The sequence below is a fragment of the Dromaius novaehollandiae genome, unplaced genomic scaffold (assembly GCF_036370855.1).
Source record: "Dromaius novaehollandiae isolate bDroNov1 unplaced genomic scaffold, bDroNov1.hap1 HAP1_SCAFFOLD_30, whole genome shotgun sequence".
Lineage (NCBI taxonomy): Eukaryota > Metazoa > Chordata > Aves > Casuariiformes > Dromaiidae > Dromaius > Dromaius novaehollandiae.
In genome coordinates, this window is record NW_026991333.1 from 2,330,756 (window position 1) to 2,358,201 (window position 27,446).

General features: G+C 39.1%; 1 protein-coding gene across 1 annotated transcript in view; it reads right to left on the reverse strand.

The window, feature by feature from the left end:
- LOC135325841 (kinase non-catalytic C-lobe domain-containing protein 1-like) overlaps positions 1-26,764 on the reverse strand; it is a 62,120-nt gene extending 35,356 nt beyond the window's left edge. The window contains 7 exon segments of the mRNA XM_064503814.1: positions 158-1,179; positions 1,560-1,700; positions 2,021-2,026; positions 2,221-2,341; positions 19,124-19,182; positions 21,783-21,981; positions 26,648-26,764. Of these exon segments, the coding sequence (XP_064359884.1) occupies positions 158-1,179; positions 1,560-1,700; positions 2,021-2,026; positions 2,221-2,341; positions 19,124-19,182; positions 21,783-21,981; positions 26,648-26,755 (1,656 nt within the window). The 5' untranslated portion in view covers positions 26,756-26,764.
- Between the last annotated feature and the right edge of the window lie 682 nt (positions 26,765-27,446).

Genomic DNA, 27,446 nt, shown 5'->3' on the forward strand with positions numbered 1-27,446 from the left:
TCCAATGTGAACGTGAAAGCGTGCAGACAAGCAGAATTCTGTTCTGCAGCACACTAACTTGCTGGGGGCAGGGGAAGCAATCACACAGTATTCAAGTCATTTCCTCTCCACATAAGTGACTACAGCAACTATATAATGAAGACTTTATTTTTACTACCTGCTCATTACTTTTGATTTCTGACCCTCTGCCTCCACAAAGATTATCTTCATTATTGTTTGCGCTCATCACACCGTTGTTTAATTCTGGAGAACTAATTAGGTTTGATCCATATCTGTTCCCACTGGGTTTTGTTGTTAACACTGCATCCATCTTGTTAAAATGTATTAAAGAATTTTCATTTGGCCCATGAGAAGTTTCAGTACAGTCTTCCAGTGCCATGTAATTGTCTAGCATTTTTGTTCCAGCAATTGATTGATTAGGGCTTTTTAGCATACCAGCCATATTTGGCATTTCAGAGGTAGCATCAGAACAGTCTTCTTTGTGATCAGATGAAAGAAAACCTGTATTTTTACCATTAATAAGTGACATGTGCTCTTCTAGGTTCATGCCAGACACCTGCGTACACACACAAGGAGCTTCTAAATGAAGATCATTAACCTGGTGATTCTTTGGTTCTACTCTTGGTGGATTACTAATAGCAAATGAATTAAGATTTCCCTTTGAAAAAGCAACCTCATTATTATTGTCTAGAGGTAGTGGTTCTTGTGTAAGCAAGTGATTTTTCCTAGCTAGCAGTCCACTGTTGGTTACAGATGTAAAAAAGGGGTTTGTATCTGAAGCTTCAAGTGGTAGCTTTGGAAAGGTTTTAATTTTTCTCAGACAGCCTTTCTTAAAAATGCCATCTCTCTCCATGTCAATAACGCATGATTTTATATCCAAAGCAACACTAGCAAAACTGTCATTATATACTGCATGTTTATCCTCCTCTTTGCTCTTTTTAACTTGAGTTGCAAGTTGAGAATGTTGAGCTTTGTCATTATCCAGATCAATTTGCATTTCCGCTAATCCACTTTCTCTGCCAGTCACCATAGTAACTGCTGAAGAGTCCTTGTGACAGGTAGCTGGCACATCTTCCACTGCAGAGGAATCACCTGCTATGTTGTTTTTCTCATCTGAGTATAATTTAGATCCCAAACTTCTTTGACACACTCTTCCCTTCCACATGTTATCACAGCCATCTAGATGCAAAAAACAGATGCTTATATTAAGAATATATTAAAACCTTCTCCTCTTTCCTAGCAAGCCTCTATAGCTCTTTTTCTGTCACTACTAAGTATCCTCCTTATGTTACAAAGAGTGAGTGGACTACTTTTAATCATAAAGGACACGCTATACAGAGAGCCAAAATAAGTTAAAAGTTTATTCAAAATATATTATGTTCATTGAGAGTTTTGTGTTGTCTGCTCCTCCCCCCCAACCCAAACCCACAAATATTTAATGACTTTTGGATATCCAGAAAATACCCTCTGACAGGAGAGTACACAAACATAGCATTTTAAAAATCGTTAGATATTTCAGAAGGTCTAAAAATTCTAAAGTAAATACATTTTAAGCTTACCTTGAGAAGCACCAAATGATTCAATTGAAAGAACCCTTCTTCCAACAGCAGATAGACTTCGACAAATATTACTTGGCGAAGCAATCTTCAGTTTTTCTTCACATAATGACAAAATGCTCTAGAGAAAATTAGTGTTAAATGCTTATTTAATGCTGAATAAAGTTATGAATTTTGACTAAACTGAATCATGTTCACTCACACAATACAGCTGAATTTATAAATAAGATGCTACATTAAACTTCTCTTGCACTGTTCACTGTACTATTTCTATTATGTAGCTGAATTCTTTTCTTATTTTTACCACGGGCTGTCATGAAATTAATTCAGTTCAAGTTCTAGCCTGCAGTTAGGAAATACTAAGAACAACCAATGAAAATTAATCATCTAAAATATTATCCTTAATAAATAATGTACTGGAAATGTAAAAAGCTAGAGCTTGGATTATGTTTTAAACAGACAGCGATTCACTTTAATCCAGTGACATAGGCAGTATGATGAATATTTTTATTGCCAATATCACAATAAAAGCAAATTCTGGAAAACAGAATTACCAGGTCACAAGAAACAGTATATGAGCATCTCTAATCTGTAGCCTGGGCATCATCTGATAAGCACTGGTGTCAACTGAGTGTTAGCTACAGACACTCATACATTTAAAAACTGTCAGGATGGGCAGGAAGTAGAAGAGGGCTCTCTTTCCAGATGCTTCCTGATTCTGTCTCAGGTTCTACTACGTATTCAACTGCTGCTTTCAAGGTTGCACCCAAAGAATAGACGTGTGCCTGCATAAAGTTTAAAAGAGACATTCAATATTTTTACCAACTCTCTCACGCACTCTCTCGCTCTCTAAAACCCCAAGAGCGCAAGGGACATAGCTCACATTACAAACTTACCAAGTAACAGTTCATTGGAAAGGTAGTTTAAATTAAACAGAATAGGATGAACAAAATAGGATTTTAGTTCTGCTTTGGGACTTCAAGATTAAGAGAAAGGTTAGAACAAAAAAAAAGAAAAAAAAACCCACTATGTAATCTGACCTGAAAAAAAAAGATCAAAACTTGAAATTATTGCTTTTCAAAAAAATAGCCTCAAGCTCTTCACCATTTTACAACTTCACTGTTAAGCAGAAAAGGTAACCGAAGACTTTTTTGTTCTGTCGAGAATCTCAGAAGAACTCTGGCAGAAATTGTTACGATTTATATTTTGATCTAGCAGACGAAATACAGTAAGACTAGTAAGATTTACTCTTTCTTCTATTTTACTACATAAGCTACTGTAATAAACTTAGTACCAGTAGCCCTAATGAACCACGCACACATATACACTATTGAAAGATTGACGAGACTTTTGTTGCAAGACGAAAAAGGACTATATTGGCACAAGGATATGAAAACATGAAGCCTGAACAACAGAAAACTCTAACAAGATGATGGGAAGAGGGTTATTTCTTTAGACTTAACTCACTGCTACCCCATTCATAACTATTTCAGCTGCAGGAAAATGAACTCTACTCTGGACTAACAGAACTACTCACAAAAATATACAACCCCTGTTAACAGAAGTTTAGTGGATGGTGATCTCGGAGTTTGTACAAAGCAATTTGCTGTAGAACTAACTAGGTATAAACTGATACCTTCTAAGGCTGCTCAAGACTGAAGACTAGTAATTGCCCGAGATTCTAGATGCATATTTTATTATATTGTAGAATAAATTTAAACTAAAATTCCCCCCCTCCCTCCACCAAGAGGTTAGGAAGATCTTTTTTTCATAACTTTTTTTCTTTTTCACTGTTCAAAACTTTATGAAACAGTCTGCAAAGGGAAGTGTACAACTTATTCCTTTACTTTGATATTAGATAGACTCTGTTTCTCTTTGATATCAAACTGTTTCAGGGAATAAAGTCATTTTACATTTCTTGATAGACAAAATAACACAAAGCTGAACATAAAGCCAAAAAAGAACAAGGAAATACAAAGCCAAATGCTTTAAATTTTAATACAGTTTTACTTGAATTTTGTACAAATGGGACATTATACTGCAGTAATTTAATAAACTCAGTAAAATATTAGTGAGTTATTCCATGTATTTTATATGATCTGTAACACATGGCATCTGTTCTACAAAATGGCTTTATTAAAAAAAGAATTAATTATACCTCTAAGAATTGGAAGAAAAAATCCATAAGGCACATATTTGGATATTTAAATTTAATAATTTCAGTAGTATGTCCTGAAACTCACTAAAATGCACTTCCACTATACAGAGTGAGCAATGTCAGCATACCAGATGAACCAAGACCATATTTTGTTGGGACACCTTAGAATAACCCATTTCAGCCTCTCCATACTACTACCACCAACTTCAGAAATGGATATTTCTTTATTAGGAAAATTTCCTTTTATACTCCAACAACCACTATGTAGCTGATACCTTTAAAAATATCACCAGTGAAGTTTGGTAACATATTGCTCTCATGCTCTTACATCATATGGCAAAAGCAGACGACACTTTACATTTGTGCTCTATCAACAAATCCTGCACCTGCATTTATTCAGGAGAGAATTCTATTTACAGAAATGTTAAGGTTTACAAAGGCAGAATAACAGCTAGGAGGAGGAAAAAAAAGAATCTATTAATTCATCCTTAACAACTCCCCGCAACACTACCACCACCACCTAAAACTCAGCCTTCAGAAACAGATAAGGACATGCCAAGTATTACGACATTAACAACTCACATCAACTGACAGGCTATATCTGAGCCCTGAAATAAGAATAATACAGCTTACTCCAAATCTTCAACTTTCTTGAAACAGTTCTGTTTTCCCATCTTGGCATTTAGCACACAAAATACTTCTGGAAAGGCCAGAAAACTAAAATACGGGTGGAAGTTTCTTGTTCCTGCCTCCTCTTTTTGCTCAATTCAAAAGTGGAATTTCACAGACTTCTGTAGGCACCACTTTTGATATCTTATCACTTGGACATTACCTGTATGTTTAAGTCTCTCCAAAAGATGTGCAATTCCTCAGGATCTGATTTCATTTACAGAGTGTAGTGTCTATTCTAGATACATAATGCAAAAGATTAAATAAGAGATTATCTAGACTTCTTTCAGTGAGGAAGATAAAGTATATTTGGTTATAATCTCATTATCTACAACTCAAATACCAACTCCAAAAGCAGGACAGAAAGATAAGCAACACTACTCTGAGGGAACAAAGAAAACAAAGATGGGAGCACTGGTTAATCTTCTCTTTTGGCAAATTTTCTTCATCCATATGAAGATGGATGGGGACATTACAGGGAGCAGGACTAGCAAGGCCAACATGACATTATCTCATCCCTCTTCTTCACAATTTCTGTTCACAGTGGGGTAAAACTTGTACCCCTAGTCTGTCTTTAAGAGCATGAGGAAGTGTCTTTTAGATGCAACAAGACCGACTTCCACTCCCTTTTGCTGTCCTGCTTTAAAGTTCACCACATCTCTCTGTACAAGGGATACGCCAGTCTTCTTATAATGAAGAAAGAAGGGATTTTTTTTCTTGCATAGAAAGTTCTTGGGTTGAGATATCTCCTTCTTCTGACATCCAGAAAATCCAGTTTTGAAGGTGGCTATTTCGGTTACCATAGCTTAGAATGAGTTTCCCAAGTCAAAACACGTATCTGGGTACTTTGATATTTCATGCCAATCAAGTAATAAGATGTCCAACCATCTGGGTCTAGAAATTTTTAATTCTCAGTCAGAAAAAGAAAATGGTGTCACACCAAGGGACATCTGGATTTACAGCATCCCAATGTATTTTGCTTCCCTAGTTTAACCAGGGCTATCTATGTATCCCTAGGGATCTTTCCTTTATACTCCAAATGAGAAGATAGGGTGCATGTTATATCTAAAATTGTGCTTATTTTGCTACAGATAAGCACATTAATAAGACCTTAAAAAACCTACTGCTTGCTGTTCAGTCTTATTTTATCCATACGTATCACATTTAACACAAATTTTCACAGGTACATTTTTACATGGGATTTGCAGCCATGTTTGCAGCTCTTCTGTCCCTTCAAGTTACACTAACTTCAAAGAACCTACTTCATAACTACAGGAGGGAACAGAAATAGGGAAGTTTAACAGGAGGCTGAGAGACTTCAATTTATCAGACATATTGGTTATAAAAAGCTTTAAAAGGAACAGCTACGCAGCTTTGACATATGGTGGTGTTGACATCACAGTATCCCCCTTTGCATTTGCTCTTATTAAGGTATCCAACAGGTAAAGAACAGCTTTTTCAGCTTAATCTTAGCTTCCCATCTGAGCCTGAACAATGAGAGAATGAGTTTGTGGCTATCCACTAGGTGGGGCGTTCCTCAAGTTTATGCACCAGATCTGCGGCTAATACTACTAGTTTAGACCTAAGATGATGATCTGACTTTCTGAGAAAGGAGAGCAAGATCCTACACGCAGTAAATAAAGCAAAGTCACAAGTATAAGATGTTCAGGGCTCACTAAAACAGACTGCTCTCAGCGAAAACAATCTCATGCTTAACCTAAGTTTTCATTGTGTTTTATAAGTAGTGTAGAAAATGAACAGGAAAGAGCAGCAACCAACTTTCCTTCTCTTGGAAGACAAGTGAAAGCTGGCACTACTTTGGAAGTCTTAAGAATTTTCTTACTTAAAAATTTTTCCACTGAAGTTTTTTTTCCCCTCTTGCTTTTTTTTTTTTTTAATTCTTCTTATTTTCTGGGAAAAACTTTTTTTTTTTTAATCTAGCCAAGGAGAATGATTTATGAATTACAAGAACTATTGCATTATAGCATAAGCATGCTATATTTCCAGAAGCCAATAAATACTATAGGTTTCAAGAAAGACTCTCTTCACAGTTCCTAAAAAACTTTTAAGTCAAAGACTAATTCTAGTAAGAAAAAACATAGGCTGTGCTGGCAGGCACTACAGTATCAACTTTGAAAAGGGTGCAGGGAAAGGGAGGAAGTCATGCTAGAAAACAGGATTTCCAGATTTGGTGGTAGAGACATACATCCACTCGATGACAAGGTTAGCCTAAAGTTCGCAAATACAGCAAGAAAAAAGACAGCTTCCCCCCCCCCCCCCAAAACCAGCACGAACAACACAGAGGAAAGATGCTCCAAGAAAAACCACAAGCATGATTTGAGGTCCTCAAAATATCCCTTTCAGCAACAGGCTATGGGAGCTCGATATATTTGAGAGAAAAATTTGAAAGTGATAATCATACAAGTAGCTCCAAATTAAGATAACTTCTAAAATTGAGTGTTTTTCAAGACAAAAAGGCATAACAAAACTCAGAAGTTCAAAAAACCCCCCACAAAAACAGAACAACACAACCAACCAAAACCAGATAAAGAATTCAAAAAGATAGAGATACTACTGATTTTTAAAACTTTTAGGCTAAGTACTGGAAGAACTTACCAAGGGAGAGGACCGTTTCTACCATCACATTAGAACATTATATCATGAGAGCAATATATTCAAAAAGGCTTGTATTAGTTCCAGGCAAGTTATTTGGCTTACTTCATGCCATTTTATGACCACTGAACACTACAGAAGTAAAATCAGGGAACAATAAGGATCCTCTGGTTTTCAAATCTGTAAATCAAAAGATGAGGAGAAGCAGTAAAAGCTCCAGTGCCTACACACAGAGTGTGACAGAGGCTCTGTTGTATTACTGCTTGGCAGAAGCAAGCTTCTATAGGAACTCGTATTTGCAGATAAACAATATAGAAAAAGAGAAAAAGCTGACAAAAGAGCTTTTGAATAGTGACTGCATAAGCATTTCACATATTGCAATTATGAATAATGGCCATTTACATTTTGTATCAAGATTCCACTGAGTTTGGAAATTTCAGTCTTCCAAAAGAATTGAAAAAGTGAGCGTAATAGAATTAATACTCACTGTAAAATATTTCTTACTAAAAGATACAGGAATAGGATATGACAACTCTGTTTTGACATTCATATCTAACCCTTATTTGAACTTGCACCATTCTTTTTTTTTTTTTTTTTTTTTTTTTGATTGCTGGACATTTGCAGATATTTCCACCCTTTCAAAATTCAAAGCATTTAAAGGTTCCACAAATGAAAGCTTCAGAATTGTTATAAACTCTAAATTTTATAAACAAATTCAAGCTAATGCCCAAGAAAAATTACTATTAAGAAAATAAGTTTAATATTTACCTATGTCTCTTTTCACTGACTCATGACTCATTCTAAAATGTGCTATTTTTAAGCCAAATGAAGTCAGACAGTAATGTTCTTCAGCAACAAAATGAAATGGAAATAGGCCTATTAGTTTTTTAATACTTTCCTTCATTACAAAGGGACCAAATGCTTTTCTGCATAAGCAAGCTGTAAATACTGGAAAGTGCTGCATTAAATATCAGCTTTTTAATTCATTTGGCCCTTCAGACATTAGATTAATTATTCTGCAGGATAAAAGTGCTAAACTATTGTAGACTATTCACAGAAAGTATACTCTAGCTCCTGAATTACCAGCAAATGCTGGAAAAATAACATTTTAAACTGATGCCATACTTTCATTTTGCCCCTTCTAAATACAGTTGTTCCTTGTTGTGCCCGCAAAAGTTGAGAAGTCCGGAACAGCATTGCAAAGTTCTTCCCCAAAAGACTTCTTTTTAAAAAATGGGGAAAGAAATGCAACTACAGGTCAGATATTCTCAAATAATCTACTCACAGCTGAAACGTGCATGTATTCCCACTCTCAAATTGCCCCTTTAATGGCCTAAAACCTAAGCAAAAGCTTAGAAGGCTTAACCTGTTCACAGGTGAATGTCGAGCAATCAGTTTACATCCCACAATACAAGTAAGCTTTTACAGATACAATCATCTAAAAAGCAGTGCTACAACAACATAAAGAGAAATGAACCAAGCAAAATCTAAATGCAGTAGGAAAGAGCATGCAGCAGATTTGCTATGACTGAATGTTGCCTACACCACCTTCTTACTACGTTTAGGTTTCTTGTGATCTCTGACTACTTTAGTCAGGCTGAAGTGAGAAAATTAGCATTTGTATTCCCAAAGACTCCTATTTTCAGTGTTTCAAGCACTTCCCCTATCAATAGTGTATCAAATCAAACATTTAGGAAGTTTCATAAGATTTTCACCATAAAGCTGACCCTAAGACAAAAAAAATGTATATAATTATATGTGTATATACACATGCATATATATACACACATATGTATATAAGAAAGACAAACCTAAAGACTAGGGGAAACAAAAATGAGCTTGTTGCCTTGGGAGGGTCTACATCAAATGGCGAAGAGGTATCTATATGAACAGCTGAAATGGTGCCAGCATCTGACCTCTTTTCCAAGTCAATTTAAATGGCCTTTGCAAGGAACTGCCTGAATTTTATAAAACTCCAGCTTGCCCATAAACATTTCCATCTGAAGCAGCTGTACTTAAACAAGTAATGCTTGTCATAGCTTTTATTCTTTTGAAAGAACAAAATTAACAATACAGACTAACCACACCACAAGAGAAGGGCAGGGAGTCGAGGTCTCTGAGAGCCAGCTCCTAGTGCTCAGTTCCTGCTGCTCTGCCTCCAGCCCTGCAGCCCTCCCAAGGGAGACTCCCCTGCCCGGGCTCAGTACAGTCCAGAGGGCCTTGAAGCAGAACCACCAAAGAGGGAGACGTACTGAAGTTTCAGAAAAGACCAATAAAATTTGAACTACAGCTGCATCAAACCGTTTCCCCCCACGGCAATGATGATTGATCTTAGAGCTGCTGGCATATGTATACACTCACACGGGCTCTCTCCCAATCCCACAGGAGAGAAGTGGGATCAGGGAAGCAGTCCCACTGGGCTTATTTCAGTAAAGCCTCAAGTACCCTGTCCTGCCTTCATAGGGCTCGTTCGTTAGCAAAGGATCATTAGGGCCAGTGATCACCCACTGCCCTCAGTCATTCAGACTTGGGAAGCCTGGTGCACATACAGAGCTAGCCACTGTCCTCGCTGCGACCATGTCTCAGAGATTTGTAGGGCAATAGTCTTAAATAAACTTTTTGTCTTAAAACAGAGCTATCAAATATTCTTTCTAACAAATCAGACAAGTAGCATCTCTGGTTTGCAAAGAACGTAGAGAGAAAAGGCAGAGAGCCTAAAGCAATAATCAAATTTATACGAAACACTGCACTCCTTCAGGTGAGGGGAAAGGGGAGGAAGAGGTGCCATATTGACATCGCTGGTTGACATTTTGGTTCTTGGTAAAGTAACACCCAAAGATTAGTTATTTCTACAACTGTCAATGTTTTAAAGTGGCATCTGTTGAGGCCAGTGTCTCATCTCCAACAGCGAATACTAGAGAAGAACACAAGAAAAGGGTATTTGCATGGTGATGCTTACCTAGCAAGGCACTCAAATCTCACCAGTTTGCAGTCCGGGCCTCTTACCTGGAAAGGCTCAGGACAGATTTTTTTTCCTCCATGAATTTGTCTAAACTTTATCCACATGCAATTCTTTTCCACAGCTTACTGCATATTGAGCAAAGTAGTGTTTCCTCTTGTTTATTTTGAATCCACCCTGTGTTCGTTTCACTGTTGCCACCTACTTCTATGTTTATGAGATCCGGCAAATAATCACTCTGTATGGCCACTGCCACTGAAGACTTCACAGACTTCTACAATAACCTCTCCCTGAGGGTACTCTTTCCCAGGCTAAAGAATCTTACTCTAACTAATTGCTTCTTTTATGAATCGTTTCACCATCTGTTCCTGGAAATTTATTTTGTTAATTTTTGTCAACTTCATAGTCTCTTCTACTGACACTCTGATTTGAGACAAAGTGTTTGATGAATTCCCCATAAAGAAGAGTTGCAATATAGGAACCTCCTGAAGGTCCTCCAAGATGAAAACAGGTTAAAAAAGTTAAACTCAATTTTTCTGCCATGGCCTTGTTTGAAGAATTCTTTTGTAACTTGATCATCTGCTGACTTTGCAGACTGGCAGGATTCCTTTGTCTGATAGATTTGAAAAGAAAATTTGGTAGTTTTTCAGGCTTCAGCTCACCTTATTCCATTTTCTATTCCTTTAACCTGCCAGAGCTTACAGTCCTTTCCAATTTCTTTATTTGGGCAGGACCTTGACAAAGGAAATTTTTTAAAGCCCACTTTTTAACTCAGTTCTAATCATCTGCTTAGCTAGCTGCATACAAGACTTTTAGGTCTTTTAGGGTCTTGTTTGACAGGAGGTACAAATTTGTTTAAAAACACCTTACAATAGCCTTACAGCAATCAGCATGCTACCTGCAAACATTTTATTTTAGCAGTTGTTTTAGTTTTACATATAGCTACAAAAAAATGGGTGCCTGCTGTCCATACACTAATTTGCTAGTATGTGCAGCTGTAATGAATTTGAAAAGCAATACTGTCAATCCAGAGCTACAAAAGCAGGAAATTTTCAATTGGACCTCAATGTAGTTTGAAGAACAAAGAAACTGTTACCCTAATTGTTGTGGTCAAGAGTGAGATATACCTTGAGCCACTGCCAGTCACCTTCATATGCATTCACTGCACTTTAACAAGTCACACGAAGATGAACATACAGAAGAGCTAGACCTTACCTAGCTTGAGTAATTTTAACCATGCTATAACACTAGTGCATGAAATAACTCATGTGTTTGCAGGGAGAGAGGACAAATTAAGAAGATACTTCTTACACTTCCATCCCAATATTGTCCTTCCTTAATTATAAGGATTGGCACTCCTAGAACTGATAAATAATATCCCAGCTGATTCCACTTCTGCAGGACTGTAAAAGTATAATTACGACAGGTAAGCAAGAGTACAGCAGTAAAACTGCCGGAGACTGCAGAGGTTAGATAGCAAAAGTTATAGATCCATTTATCTTTAAAGCTTCCTAAACAACGTAATTTTTTTTCAACTCTTTGAAACTGCGAGTTTCACATATCACAACACTTCTTATGATTTATCAGCCATTAACCTCCTCACTTTTAAGTTACCTGCCACAGGTATCACTTAATTAAAACTAACACAATTTATTCTCTGTAAACATAGTAACAAAGAAACCTAGGAAACAGTTATACACATGCTGGGCAGATTTTTTTTCCCCCATAAATACACAAAGTTGTTTGTTAAAAAAAAAAACGGAAAAAAGAAAAAGGATATTATTTTTGTCTTAAACCTAACAGAGGCTGCTTACTGGTAATAAAATCTGTTGCTCTTTGAGTAATCCATTTATGCATTCCTATGTTGGGGGATGTTTATTCCATGTTTTGGAGTTAAAGAACTGAAGGGGAACACACACAATTCACATTTTACTGTTTCCCATTTAGAACATTACAGGCCGATAAACTCGAGCAGCATCCTTGTTCCTTGACATGCCATGAACCAATGACACCAGGAGTCTAAAGTACTGTGTTTGAAGAATATATCCTATCACAAAATATCCTTTGTTGTACAGTAATCTGTTCATTCTTTTTTGAAGTAATAATCTAGATTGGTGTAGCCCAATGTCAGCAGCTCCTGCACAAGATTTTTTCTATGAGGAAGAGATATAAGGATCTTTGATGAACTCCAAATGTAAAAAGCTGGTGAAACACTTCTGAACTTATCCCACTGCATAATATCTTGTGAGACAACACTCACAGAACATCACCAGCTGTCTCTGACCTCAAATCCTGTTGATACTCCTAAAACACTGATTTTCACAGAACAGTTGTAGGTGACTAATGGCAAATGAGCTGAATAGTTGGCTCCCAGTGTATCCCAAGAATGTAAATAGAAGAGGGTAAACTCAAAGCACACGTAAACCATGCTCTTGTCTATTCAGCCATAAAACTGATGTATTGTGCAATATGACTTGAACTGTACAGCCCATATAGACAAAAAATTGTACATGTAAAACATAACATTTACTACTTTCATGAGCTTTTCCTTCAAAACTGATAGCTTCAGACTGACCAGCAGCCCTGGGTAAAAAGAAAATACCTGTTGCCATTATGTCTGAAACAAAGGAGGAAAGCCTTATTTGACACCCCCCCACACACCTTTTTTTTTTTTAAACCTGGTGAAAGGGCTCAGAAGTTCATGAATTCTGGAGCAGGTAGGTACTACCTGCTGTACAGTACCTACTGTAGGTTCGTACAGCACCTGCTCCAAGGATAAAGTACCATCTGAGAAAGCTTAAGCCACCTGCAATGCATTTCTGAGGAAATAAAATCCTTAGCTTTGGTACCAGAACTAACCTGAAGTAACAGTTTATATGGAAAAGGCTGGAGATAACAGTTGATCCAAACCCACCACCACTGCCTTTAGTGCATCTTTAACGTTAAGGACACTGCAGGAACCTTGCAAGCTCAACTTCAGAACTGAGCAGCAAACTGTAGGTTTTTGGGGTCATCAAGTTTTACATCCACATTATAAGAGATTCTTTAGTTTAAACAAAAAAAAGAAAGAAACAAAAAAACCCAGCTGTTAAATTCCTCTTGGCCTCATAATCTGCCTTTGGTTAGCTCTTTGTGGAAACCCATTAAAGAGTGAAATTTGCTCAGCACAAAGTTCATGATTGGAACCACAGTTGGGCTGATGATGTAACAGCAAGAACAGGAGGATCCTTTTTCCTATCCGATAGCACAGAATTGACATAGATAACCAAAAGTAATTTATTTTTGTCAGAGAAAGAAAAGACAGCTTTAAATAACACTTGGAAGACAGAACAGTTGAGACTACACAAGGACAGACAAGGTACCACTCATTGATGACAAGCTTTGCCACTGCTAGACAGAATTAGAAGAGTCTCAGGGGAAGTCAGCTAAGGAGAAACAGAACTCAAAATAAAGCAAGCTGTGGTGCTTCAAAAGACTTATTTCCCTCATCGGAAAAGAACAAAACCAAAAAAAGCCACTAGAAGAATAGGTAAAATGACATCTCCCTTTCCTTTCGCACCCAGAGCTGAAGAAGGAACAGAACAGTAGAGATCATCATCCTATAACCCTCCAGGCAACTGCTTTAAAAAGCCAGGGAAGAGGCAAAGGCAAGACTTCTTTTATACCTTCTGCTGTTTTGATTTGGGAAAAAGATGGAGGCTTTCATATTCAGAGAAAGACCAACAGCTCAGACCCGAACACTAGCTCAGTAATGATCAACTAGTGAGAAATACCTGCAATACCAGACTGTCAGCCGTTTTCTTTAGTAGGATCAGCCTGAACCTTACTTTCTTTGATCTGTTGCCCAGATCAGTAGGTTTCATATGGCATTTCAATCCATGCATTTATATGTATATAAAGTATTTATACATATATGGTATCCATCCAACTTCCTTGCCACATTTCATAGGAATAACAGCCATATGCATCTTAACTATTTAGTTTTTGATGAAATTTAATGCTTTTAGCTTGCCTTTTCTATTTACACTAGCTTATATAGAATGGGCTATTGTTTATTTTTAAGGTTGTTGAAACACTTGGACCTTTTTTTTTTAAAAAAAAAATTCATCTACTGTAACACACTGAGAACTACAAGTGGACAGCTGTCACATTCTAGCAGAGAGATAGGCAGTATTTGACCTTTTCTGGTTCTCCCTCAGATGAGAGATCTGCATATCCTCCTCCTACCTTGTTAGGAAAAGGCAAAAACGAATTCTAGAAGAGAAAAACAGAAGCGTGACCTTTACTTTCTTCCCTTTCTCAGTCCCACATTTCTCCCTTCCCCAAAGGTAGCGTTCATTTCCATATCATTTTTCTCCGGATTTTTATTCCTGAAAGCTTTTAACCCTGCTGCACACTGAGGTTTAAGAACTATAGCATTCTATCACCTCTAAATAATGAAGGAAGTCATTTAGCAGAAGCATTTATATTCTCAATTATCCAGTCTGCTTTAGACAGAAAAAAAGGCAGTCAAGACTGGATATTCACTGATTTCTATTACAGAGGTTCATCAGAACAAGCAAAATTGAATAGCTATATTATTAGAAGATTATAAACCCAAGTTCACACATGGCAGACATCAGTCCTTCATCTCAGTACAAGCTCATAACTCAGAAATGTGGGGTTCTGCATCAATGAACCTCTGTGTTAGACTCAATGGCAGTTTTGTGATACAGACAAATAGCTATTTGAAACTGGTTTGAGACAGCCAGTGCTTTTAACCTGAGGCAAACTTATAGTGATAGTTATGGAAATAAGTCTATTAATGAACTCACCAATACTTAACTATTCCTGTTGTGCCTCTCATTGATCAAACTTCAGGTCTAGCACTGTACTACTCAGGGCAAGAAAACAAAGTGGTAACCACTTTCATTAAGAAAAAGTTAAAGCTCTTCATATCCAGAGAAGGGAGTCAGGACTTAGCTTATACTGAAGCTAGACTGTTTGTTACCATGTTAAGCCCAGTCAATATTCAAGTAGAAAAATTCTAAAAGAAGTCTCAAATCTATATTTTTACATCTCAGTCTCTTTTCTCTAGAACAGAAAAAAGTCACATTCTATACCACTTCCTACAGCAGCATACGATTAAAGCATTAGATAATTTGAAGCTAGCCTTTATACTCAGATGCTTATTGCTAACTGACTTTTGGCTCAAGGTTCAGTGCAAACGAGAAGAGTGGTCAGTATTTCTTATAACACATACAGACACATCTTCCAAGTTAGAGCAGAAGTGGAAAAGTGAGACTAATCACGCCAATGCGGAGAAGTAACAACGTCATCAGAAAACTTACTGAGCACAGCCACATCACACACCTTGATATGCATCAAGAATAAAAGTGAAAATGGTATTAAGTGGACTGTGTAGAAATTCTCCTCTGTTCTGGAGTTACAGTATGGATTGTAACTCTGAAATTTCTCTCCTAGGAAAGGAGAGAATCCCGTTTCCCTCTCTCTTGGCAGCACCAGCCTTTAATAGAGTGCAGCTACTAGGGCATACCGGTAATAACAGTAGCTTGTAAGGGGATAGCAAAGAGAGGGAAGAAAAAAAGTGAACAGACACCCAGAAGGAACGGTTTATTGCAGTGAAACCCTCCCCAGCCCTTTGATTCCAACCCCACAGGTTGGGCCTGTAACAGCACTAAAGAAGTCACCAGTCGGAAAGCTCAGACACTTCATTGATGACACCAAAAGCCCTTTTCACTGCTACTTCTTAACATTTTTCTCTCTGAAGAGCCTATAACATACCCGACACTGAAGCTGGCAAGTCCCTGAAGGGCTGTTTTTTACCTTCCTACTCTCAAAAGTAACTGAAGGTGCTGTTATCATTATTCCCACTTTACAAACAGACAGCAGGTCAGCAAATACGACAACTCTACAACAAAACACATGAAATCAATTACTTTCTTTTCAGTCCCATGCATTGTCCCTTGGACCGAGCTTTAGATCTCTTGCTATTTGAGATTCTCATTGGAAATTCAAATTTTTAATACTGTTACTTCAGACACCAGGAGAGTAATGCATTTCATTTTGTTTCCTGTGTCCTGCTCCTTGTTTCCCTTGTGTGCTTGCGAGTGCCAGCTAACTTTAGCAACTAATTAGACTGGAGTCACAATTCTGTTAGAGGTCTGGATCAGTAATTCACAAAGCAGGAAACAAAACATCTCTTGTTGAAATAACTATAGCTTTGAGACTTTTTTTTTTTTTTTAAGAGTTTAGAAAGGGGAAGTCATCCAATAGCTATACAACCCCCATTCTGTGGCTCCATTTTAGAAGCCACAAAATAGGTCAACCCTCAAACCAAGTAAGTCCTCTGGATGACATAAGCAATTTGGATCAGCTGAGCTTTGACACTGGAGTAACAGCTATCAAAGATCCTGAACATAATTAACAGTTCCAATACTGATTTTTTTCTTTATATTGGAATCGGACAGTTTCAATATAAACACTGCTCCCCATTCTTCTCATCAAAGCACACTAAGCAGCTGCAAAAACACTCCTTCAATAAAAAAACAACCAAGTAAGGCCATTACCAAGGAAGGAGCAGTAACACAAAAGTTTAGGAGCTTTTATTATATATACTATACCAATCTTACTGATATAGTATAAAGAATCATACAATGCTAAGAAAGCATAAGCATCCAGGATTTGCTCACAGACATGTATATATCAGTGATATTCTGTTTTTACATACCTGGAGGTAACAACTGTGGGTGAAGGGATAGACTAAAGTGTCAATTCCTTTGAAAAAGAGAACAGAAGAGCTCGAAGTATTAACGATGGGAAGGAGATGACTAGCTCAAAAAAAAAAAAAAAAAAAAAATCCCCATAACAGGTATATAAGGATTATCCTGTTGTAGGTCTTAAAATTGCAGAAGCAAAAGCAAGCTGAGGTCAGTGTGGAATTCCTGACAGAATCTAATTTGCTACTAGAAAGTACTTAAGATTGAACCAAACTCCACAAGCAGTAAGAGGTCAAGCTTTCAAAGCTCCATGAGCACACAGAATCACCCGGCTGCCTGATGAAATGCATACAAAGTCAGGATAAAACAATACACCTCCATCTCAATGCAAGGGAAGTCAGGATAAAACAATACACCTCCATCTCAATGCAAGGGAAAGCCCTGGCTTTTCGGTCTTGTGCATTGCCCTTCGGAGCTAGCTTGGTCAATGGAAGACAGCTGAGGCAACAAGACACCCCTTGTCGCACCCCTCTCCTGCTCTACAAGGCTCCCCAATTGCTAGATAAAAGAAATGGGAACCGTGGACAAAAGTCAGCACGCACAGCCCTTACCGCATTTCACAGTCAGTGGGACGAGGAAAAGCGTGTTGACACTGATCCTCTTCCATACAAATGCGTGCCTTCAAGGGCCTTTGCAAAGAAAGTCAAAGGGTCAACGTTCAGAGCCACTCCTGACTCAAACAGCTTTCCCCGACTGCATGTTTGTCATTTGTGCTGTGCCTGGTATTGGGATTCACTGGGACATGAGAGACTGATAAGTACTGCCCTAAGAGAAGAGTTAAACACTAAACCTGCATATAGACAGCAAGAGTTTTACCTGACAGGGATAAAATGGCCTTGTATTTCAGACAGAACTAGAATTTCAAGTCACTTAGTATTCTTACAGCCTTTCCAAACTCCCATTTCACCTTGTTCCATCACCCTGGTCTTAGAATCTCCTCCAGTGTGTCCACTTGCTATACACATAGCATAGAGTTCATCTAGAGGTGAAGAAAGGGCAAAAAACACAAGTTTTCCAGAAAAGCAAATAATTCCATAAATCTTCACTGTCAAAATACTGGCTAGTCAATTTTGCCTAACACACAAAGTGATCTCATTGAAGACCAGAGGACTCTGAAATGTGGAAATAGGCTGTAAACTGAAAAATCCCAAATTCAGTTACTCCCATTAGAAACGTCTTCGTCTCATGCCTTCAAGGCTTATTAAGAGTCAAGGAATAAAGAACATTTATCTCAGCAGATTTTAACAGCAGCTTCAGAAGTACAACAAAACAAGGAACCAAATAAATAGGCACTACTGGGTGACTTCAGGACTTGCTTTCCCCAAACACATCTGAATACAACAACTGCCAAGCTGACATGCAACATCGGTCCCCTCCTGAACACCTTCCCTCCTCAGCGCCCCAAAATAAAGTGTCTCAAAAAAAGAGTCTGGGGAGGAGAGCAACATCACTAAAGCTTTGCTGACCTATATAAATACATTATCAAGGCATAGCAATAGGGAAAAATCTTTATATCCCTAAACTTCAAAGACTGTGCTACTTCATATTCTGTGATACTACATTCTCATCCTTCTGGCTCATCACTCTCATCTCACTTCTAGTACTACACTTTAAAGTTCACTTACCCTTCTCCCCTGGGGAAATATAGATAATTATAAACATAATTATGGAAAAGATATCGTTTACTCTTGCTAGTTATTTGTATCATACTATGAAACAACAGAATAAAGTCTTTTATACCTTGAATGACAATGGAACATGTTGCTAATTAAACTATTTGAATTATCTAGAAATACATGCCAGAAAAACACTGTATTAAAAAAGTCTTCTATAGAAATTAAGCAAGCAAGCATTCTTGCACTAGGCAATGAGATGGTTGACTTGGGAGGCTAATGAATTAGTCTAAACAATTTAAATCTAATTTAATTTAACAATGTAGAGCACTTGTGCATTGCAAAGCAACAGAGAGTCATTTGTTTCTTCATTAACTCCAAGATAAAATTGGTGATTACCCTTCCATGAATTATTTTACTGAAGAGGATAGCAAGCAAATTTTATATTTAGTCATAAAAGTTCATGGCTAATCCCCAAACAAGCAAATGTAACCAGTGAAGGATACCAGTGAACATAATACAGACCAGCTGTGGCTTAGGGTAGACCAGTTCTCCCATTTTATCAGTTAGTAAACAAATGTTTATACAAAAAATTAACATAGCATTTTAAATTTGTTTTATTCCTACAAAACGCACAGTGTACTCTCAAAACAGCACAATGAAACTTAAAATGTGGCAAAATTATACATTGAGAATGCTGAGCATTTGGTACCGCAGAAATATCAACACAACTGAACCCCCCCCCCCCCATTCTACCAATAAATTTATAAACTTGCCTCAAAAGTGTCAAGAGTGATATCAAATTCTGGTGGTACAAAGGCACCCTCTGGATCATCTTTGAAAGAAAGAGTAAATGTGTCACATTAAAAATTAATACTTGTATTTATTTGAAGTACATACTAATTTGGCAATACATTCATGATACAAAAGAAACTAGATATTTAACAGTATTTTGGTTCACTCATATCTGACCTACGAAGATCATGTTATCCATATTTAGAGTACCATAAATAAAACGAAATGCTATTTTCAACCTTCCTGCAAAAAAACCCATACTTCCGACTAAGAAACAAAACAGACCAAAAAAAGAGAGCAGAAATACATTTAACCTGTCTGACCACTTTTTGCAGGCCTTCAGACATTTATGTTTGGACCAAGTTATCACCTAAGCTGGTGTGGCTCAGCTGTGGCTTGCAGGTTTGGTTTGGTTTGATTTGATTAATGGGAAACTTCCATTCAGTTTTCAAATAAAGACTTGGGGGATAAGGGTTCAGCCAGCAAAAACAATCCGAATAGCTAATTGACTCCTCTTCTATGGGCCAACTTTGAACCTTGGCCTTTCTGTTCTTTTTAAAATTACTATCTTTTTATTATTACGATAAAGTTGGAAGTGCATTCCCCATCTGCACGCTGCTGAGTGGAGAACTGAGTTATTGCCACAGTCACTGCTGAGTCAAGAGGTAGAAGGAAAAAATGAGCATCCTAAGAGGGACTGAAGCTGCTGCTGCATTCAAGCATGCATGTAACATCACACTGTACTGATGGCACATGAACTTGGTCAAGAACACTGGGGTTAAAGAGTGCCTGACCAAAAACCTCATCTTCAAGTACATATTCAGCTTACCCAAACTATCCTTCTGTGAAGCCAACAGATGACAGATAGCATTTATGAGCCTATATATTTCCTTTATTTAAAAGGCTATATAAATATATGAATGCTATAAATTTCCTTTCTCAACCAGGGGCAGAAATATGCTCACAGGTTTTGCATACTCATACACAGCTTTAGCTCTAGTAGAATTTTTGTGCCTATATTTAAGCAGCAAAACACACAGCTCTTTTATTGTGAAGATACTAAACTCAGATATATGGTAGAAAGGTCCAGAGAGGACTTGCTTTACGTATTTATATATTGCAGCTATCTGGCATGGTTGAACATCCAGATGCTACTAACTGATTTAAAGCTCCTTAGAACATTCCTGATTCTGCTTCCCCACTGAGAAAAGATGATACACAACTAATTCTGCATTTTTCCCCACACACTTTTTCCTGCTATTTTTTTTTAGGGGTGGGGGAAGGAGGAGGAAAAGGGGGAGGTTTTGTTTTTCTCCCATAGATTACTGCTCATTCTGTCCTTCTCCTTGCTACCCTTTCCCTTTCTTTTAATGGGATGGTTTAAAGTCTGCACAAGCATACGGTTTTACCACTGGTGAAATTCACTGGATTCTTGCAGTATAATGTTTACAATGGAGATTTGTCTGATTTGAAGAGACAAGAGGATATAAGAGGCCTTTGGCACAACACCCCGTTGGATGTCTGTCACTGGCTTCAGAGCCACAGAAGCTGCAGGAAGCAGAACTCTGCTGAAGCTGTGGTGACAGGCTGTTAATTTTCACTTACTTTAGGAAGGGAAAAAAAAAAAAAAAGAAGTCTGGCAAGCAGATCCAGAGGTTATCACTGTCCTCCAGAAAAATAGATCCATAGGCTACAAGTACAAGAAAGCAGAAAGACAACTTCCAGAAGCACCTAACTAGCAAATTGTATTTTCAAACACTAACAAGAATGGAGGCAAAGGCAGGGCGGGGCGGGGGGGGGGGTGGTGGTGGTGGGGATCTTAGGGCATAGATGAACAGGGAGAAGAAATAAACAGTGTATCTATGTAACTTCCAGCATTTCAAGGAAAAACACAACCTTCTTTAAACAGAACTAATGAAAAGTCACTTCAAAGTATACTGTGTATCCAGAGAACAAAATCTTGGTACACCATTTGCTTTGCACAGGAATTCCCATTAGCCCACGTTTTAAGCACTTGAACGTAGGCAATGTCATGGATCAATTGCTTGCCAGCTATTCAATTAGACTAAAACAAGTCATGCAAAGCACAAAACAAATACCACAACAACTATGAAAAAAGTTTTATGATGTTACGTTCTTACTTGAAATACGATTTTTGACTCTAAAGAATGCAAATATTAGTCTAAAAACTACCTTATCCCATTCTTTCCAACTACTGTGATCTAGATTTTGACTAAGAAAAAAGCAACAACACTTATTCTGACATCCTTTTAAAAAGGAATTAGGTTAAAGAAGATATAATAAAAATCTGAATAGAACATATAGGGACTAGAATGGATCTTCTAGCTACAAACTGATATAACTCTAAAGGGACTGGAGAAAAAAAGTGGGGTTTTTTTTGGCTAATATTTCTAGCTGGGAAAAGTCTTCTGGTCAAACTCAGAAGTCTTTGCTGACCGTTCACAAAACTGAGCATACTGTTTCATACAGACTGATATTCACCAACTTCTGAAGAAGTTTTGTATTTTTTCCTTCATTTTAATTAAGGGTCTGAGGAATAGAGCATAATGCTTTACTACAGCCTCTCACCATGAGTCTTCATACTTTTGAAACAAATTGCCTGGAAACACAAATACTTACCACTGAGCTGTTCCATGAAGCATACATTGCCATTGGTGTTAAAAGCCAAAGTGTCAGGAGTGATGCAGAGTGTCTGGAAGATCGCAGAATGGGCGATGCTCTTCAGAGAGCGGCTGCACTCCAGGCAAATTGCCCAGATATCTTGCTCCGTGAGACAGTTATCCCGCAGTGACAAAATATCAGCAAGGGACACATTCTCCTGCCAAGACATGAATTCATAAATTACTCTGCATTTCATGACATTACTTGTAGCCAATTGTGTCAAATGTAATCTCTGATACACAATGTAAAGCTTCCAGCAAGTTCTCAGACTTTCTACGACCCTGATTAACACCCCAAGAAACACCAAGTGCATGAAATCATGGTTAACACCATAAGTCTCGTAAGGAGCACAGTTAACCCGAATGAAGGTACCAATGCATGTTAACAGGAAAAAAAAAAAACCCAAAAACGTATTTTTGTGAGCTATTCAAACTATATCAACCCTGCACCAAAGGTACGGAAACTGAACATTCAGAGGTGAGAGCAGAGAAAGTTTTTGTTTAATCCACATCTTTCTTGAACTTTCCCGAGTGCTTTTGCATAAGCTACTTTTAAATTCTCTTCACAGCAGTTCCCTTTGCCATCTGTGATCTGGGGAAAAAGTACCTTCCTAATTAAGCCATCTTAAGAATGATGCTATTGTGAGGATTAACTGTGTAGACCATTTAATAAGCCCTCCAAAGTCCAACATGCTGTTGGAAAGTTTTTCTTAAGCTTTGACTTAAACAATAATACAAACGCTTCGGTTGTCCTAGGCCTCCCCTCTATGTCCAGGGTTCTTCACAATCATAATAGTTTATGGACTTAGAAACTAAGTTACTGTCCTAAATTATAAGTCTTTCAACTTACAACTTTCCTTTGACTTTGTCACTAAAGGAAGGCTATAAAGAGTCCAGTTAAAAAAAATGGCTCTGATGTGGCTTTTTTGGTCAAGACATTCAGAAGTAATGCTTGATTGAATGCAGCTGGACTTTTTTTGTATGTTGTTAGAATACTGAACTAATTCATCACCCGTAGCTAGAGAAGTAAAATTTCCATGAACTGGAAGACCTGAGAACAAAAACAAAATTTAAAAACTTTTTTTTTTTTTAAAAAAAAAAGCCTGATTCTGTCTGTAGGAAAGATAAACAGAAGAATGGAAATATCTACAGAAGTCACTGTGTGTATCAAAACTATACTCACTATTAATCATGCATAATACATTTCTCACTAATTTATATGTGATAATTAAGAATAAAGCCTTTACTTCTGAATGATAATAAATATACCTTCAATTCAAGATGCACATCAATGCATTTAAATTGGGTGGCCTATTAAACTCTCTCTAGAATGGCAGAATTTACCATATTGAAACTAGAAAGTATATCATCAGCAGCAAAGCAGAATGTGAGGTATCTTACAGTTCAGAAACGCAAACTGAAACTTAGTGGTTTAAACTTACATTGCCGAAGAGGAAACTTGGAAAATATAGTTTTAACTCAGTTTACATAGCTCAATACTGAAGATCATCAATAAGATTGGACTACTATTTACAGAAGCTGTAACAGTTTATTAACAAGATTTTCAGAGAAGGAAGTATTGCACTCATCCTTCAAACATGAGTCCAAAATTTATTTTGCTTTTTAGTCCAAAGTGCAACGCTTCATAAATATGGGGGGGGTGGGGGGGTGGGAAATGCATAGGAAATAAAGCACACTTACTATTATATGGTTCTATTTTTAATGTTCTGATTTTCTGTCACTTCTGAGGAGGGACTAATTTACTAACAGCAGTATTACTACAGTGCCCTCTAGCACTGCTCATGGAGCTGGGCCTCACAGGAGCTCAGCACTATGTAGTAAACAGCAAGCGCCCTTGTAGTTCAGCTACACGAGACAAGAGCTCGCATTGTTTCTCTCTGCCAACTGTACTCGGCACAATGTGCATAATGCTGCAAGTTTACTGGCCATCAAATTTTGAGGGTGGATGAGAAAATTTTATACATCTTTATGGTGTAGTTCTTCCAAGCATGGAGGGTGGCACATGGTTCTTATGTCTGAAAATATAAGCATACGACCAGGAGATGGACCACAAACCACAGGCATAGGAGTTGAGCAAGCTGATAGGTAGGATGGGGATAGAATTGGACAAGAAAGGCACTGCAAAACATATAAAATCTGCAAGCTTTTAAAACAGCCTCAGTGTCCACTTCCAATCATGACCAGATTATATAGGACTTGGTAGGATTTCTTATCAGCCAAGCTTTGAGGTTACTTTGTGGTTGTCAGGTGTGACCTCAGAGCTGACATTAATCAGCAGTAGGAAATATCTATAGTTCTGATCTACAAAGCCATCTTTGTCTTGTGGTTAACTTCTTATTTGGGAGTAAATGAAATGTGGTGATGATGTCATGTCAGACAAGCTTATCTTCGCTTCCAGTGAAAGAGAAATTTAGGTAAGGCGAAAGGAGGAGAGGGAAAAAAAAAGGCCTATGAAATGCTGAACAGTCAGTGGCTTACATCAAAAATGGATGGTGAGCGAAGATATGAAAACACAGCAACCCTCCCTCCTTCCAAAGACCAGCAGGTGAAGTTATTTGCTTCACAGAACCCCTGTATTTTTCCAAATGGCCAAACTATCTTGGGGTTAGTTACCACAGCTGCTCTTGTAGCGAAGCCATGTCAATACAGGGAACCAAGCACTGTAAACAGCTGGGACATGCATTCAGCTTGCATCCTCAAAACAATAAAGAAACAGAGTCTTCACTGAAAAAAAAAATGGTTTCAAGAATATAACACAGGAGTTTCTGGTAAGCTAGACCAAAGCCTATCAGAAAAAGCACAGCCAGCACCCATACATGACTGACATACATACAATACTTTGTCTGGACCACTGGAAAGTTGCAGTAAAAACTGGAGCATTCGTTACATAACGGAGATGCTGATGTCTTTCCTCCCTCATCTCATTATCAGCCAAAATGACTTGCAAAAAGCAATTACTGTTTAATAACTATGAAAAGTGAACTGGTCAGATAACCATGGTTTAATTACGCACTTTAGTTCTCAGTTTTCCCTTACATTTTCTTCAGAAAGTATAAAATGATTCAGCAGTATATGTAATTAAGCAAAGGGAGGGACAGCAGGAGGAGAAACCCATTGGTCACAACTTCTCTAAAAAAATTAAAACAAAATATTAAGGCACCTTTGAGACCAAGAAAGTCCTAGTAAAGAAAGGTGTTTCAAATACACCCTCATCCTCAGCACTCCCTGCTCCTCTGCTCTGGCAGCTTTCCCGTTGCGCCTGTTGGCTTTTGCAAAGCAGAGGAGTCAGCCACCAGCCTCTGCCCTTATGCTTCCCCTCAGCCAAGGGAAGCCCAGGCTCCGCTAAATGACTAAGCAGCTAAAAGCTCAGGTGTCTCAGCATTCACAGCCTTCTGGCAACTAAGTCTTGTTGCAAAGGTTTTTTTTTTTTTTTTTTTTTTTTTGGTACTTTGGGACACAAACCTCAAAACAGTCTGTCCCAGAACCATGAAAAATACACCAAACATGATTCATTAAATCACTCATATTTAAAGGAAAACACTGGATGCTGAGGTAAACCCATTGACTATTCCTCCAAGCAGCCCTTTTAAATTAACTTCTCCAATCACCAGGTGATAGGTCATACTCGCTTTCTCTACAAGGTTATTTAATTATGAGTAAATGTGTAAAAGGAGGCCTCTTCCCTCTGTATTTTGCATGTACCAGTCCAAGGAGGCCTACCACAGTGAATGCTATTGATAACGGAGGAGGAGAACCCATCTGACTGACAAAAAGAAACTCTAGACCAAGACTGGAAAAATCAGTTCAGCTAACAGCAGAAGAGCCAAACTCTTGACCAAAAAATGGATTGTGAAATTTTGAAGGGACTGTTTTTAGCACACCCTCATTTCCTGACTCAGTTTGGGTCCGTGAACCAGGAGATATAACAAGATATAAACAAATCTAGATCTGGTTTCGGTGTGTAAAACCAAAAAGTTATCATTTTATCAAAATATTCCCTGGGGGTAAGGAACACACTTTACATGAAAGTATGCAAAGAAAGATGAGCAAGAGGAAAACCAAACACATTCAGGCAAACATCATTACAGAACAGGATTCAGTTACAGGTTATTTGGTGCAATAAACACAAAATAAACAAATCCCCCAGCTTATTTCCCACTGACAAAGGCCTTTTTTCACACAGGGCCATAAGAAACGGCAGTACAAAAATCTGTTTGGCTGCTGCTGAAACCGCTTTTGCCCATGTAAGAAATTCTGCCAGGTACTAGAAGGAAGCGTGCAACATGACTGTGCTGGGAACCCCGGGCACGGCAGGAGTTACGAAACACCGCGCGCAGCGGCGATGACTCTGCTCGGCACCGCGGAGATGGACCGGCACCCAACAAGCCAACTCAGCAACTCGGTAGCTGGGATTATTATATGTGATTAAAGAGTGGCCAGGGCAATGCACCAATTTATATGTGATTGGCAGCTGTCAAAAGCCTCAAAACCTACCTCAAAAATATTAATTTAGGAATGTTTCTATAGTAGGGCTTTGTAAAAGCGAAAAGGCAGGTCACAAATGCCTTGACAGCACAAAAAACAACGGAATGCTTTGGAGAGAGGTAATTTCACCTGGCAACTTTCTTTTTTTGGGGGGCCGGATTTCGGCAGCAGCTCCCCAGAGAGGCCTGGCGGAGGGGGACGCGGTGGCCCCGGGCCGGGGCCCTGCTGCCCGCGGCCCCACTCCCGGCGCGGCCCCGGCCGCCGCGGCGCAGGTGCGGCCCGGGGAGGGGGGGAAGGGGGGGCCGTGCCCGCACTCACCTCGTCCTCCAGCAGGGTGGGCAGCGGCTCGAAGTCGTAGCAGCTCACCGCCTCCTCCGCCTCCTCCTCCGCGTAGAAACCGGCCTCGGCGGCGCCGACACCCTCCATGCCGCCCGCGGAGGCACCGGCGGCTTCACCGCCGCAGCCGCGCCGCCGCTCATGCCCTCGCCCGCCCGCCGGCTGCCCCCGGCGGCGACCCCCGCGGCACCGGGCCGGGCCTCACGCCCTCCCTGCTTAACCCCTTCGCCCCCCGGCGGCCGCAGGGGGCACCCCCGCCTCTCCCCGCCCCGCCCCGTCCCGCCCCGCTCGGCGGCGGCCACCGAGGGCGCCAGGGGCCGGCGCGGGGCGTGGGTCCGGCCGCGGCCCTGGCGACTGGGCTGGTCGTCTTCTCCTCAGCAGCCCGGGCCGCCGGGTTACTCCCGCGGCTGAAACTAGGCCGGTGGCCAGGGGTTTGGTTCCCCACACGCGTCCGAGCCGCAACAGGCACAAACAAAGCCGTTTTCGTCAAAGTGGTTATCGGTTTATCCCCCCCCAGCCCCGGTATTTTTGCTGTTCACCCGACTGGGGTACCTCAGGTGACCTCAATGCTCGCTTTAAACCTGAAGGTTCATGATCGAGGTTCACAAATAGTACGAGAATATGGTACATTTTTGTTTAAACCACCATGTTTAAATACGATTTGTGGGAAAAGCAGGTTCCCGCTTCCATGCAGCGACGGGGAACCCGGCCTTCTGCCGGAGACAAGCCCCTGCGCCCGCTTTGCCGGCCCGCGAGCGGGTACGTCCTGCCTCGGCTCGGT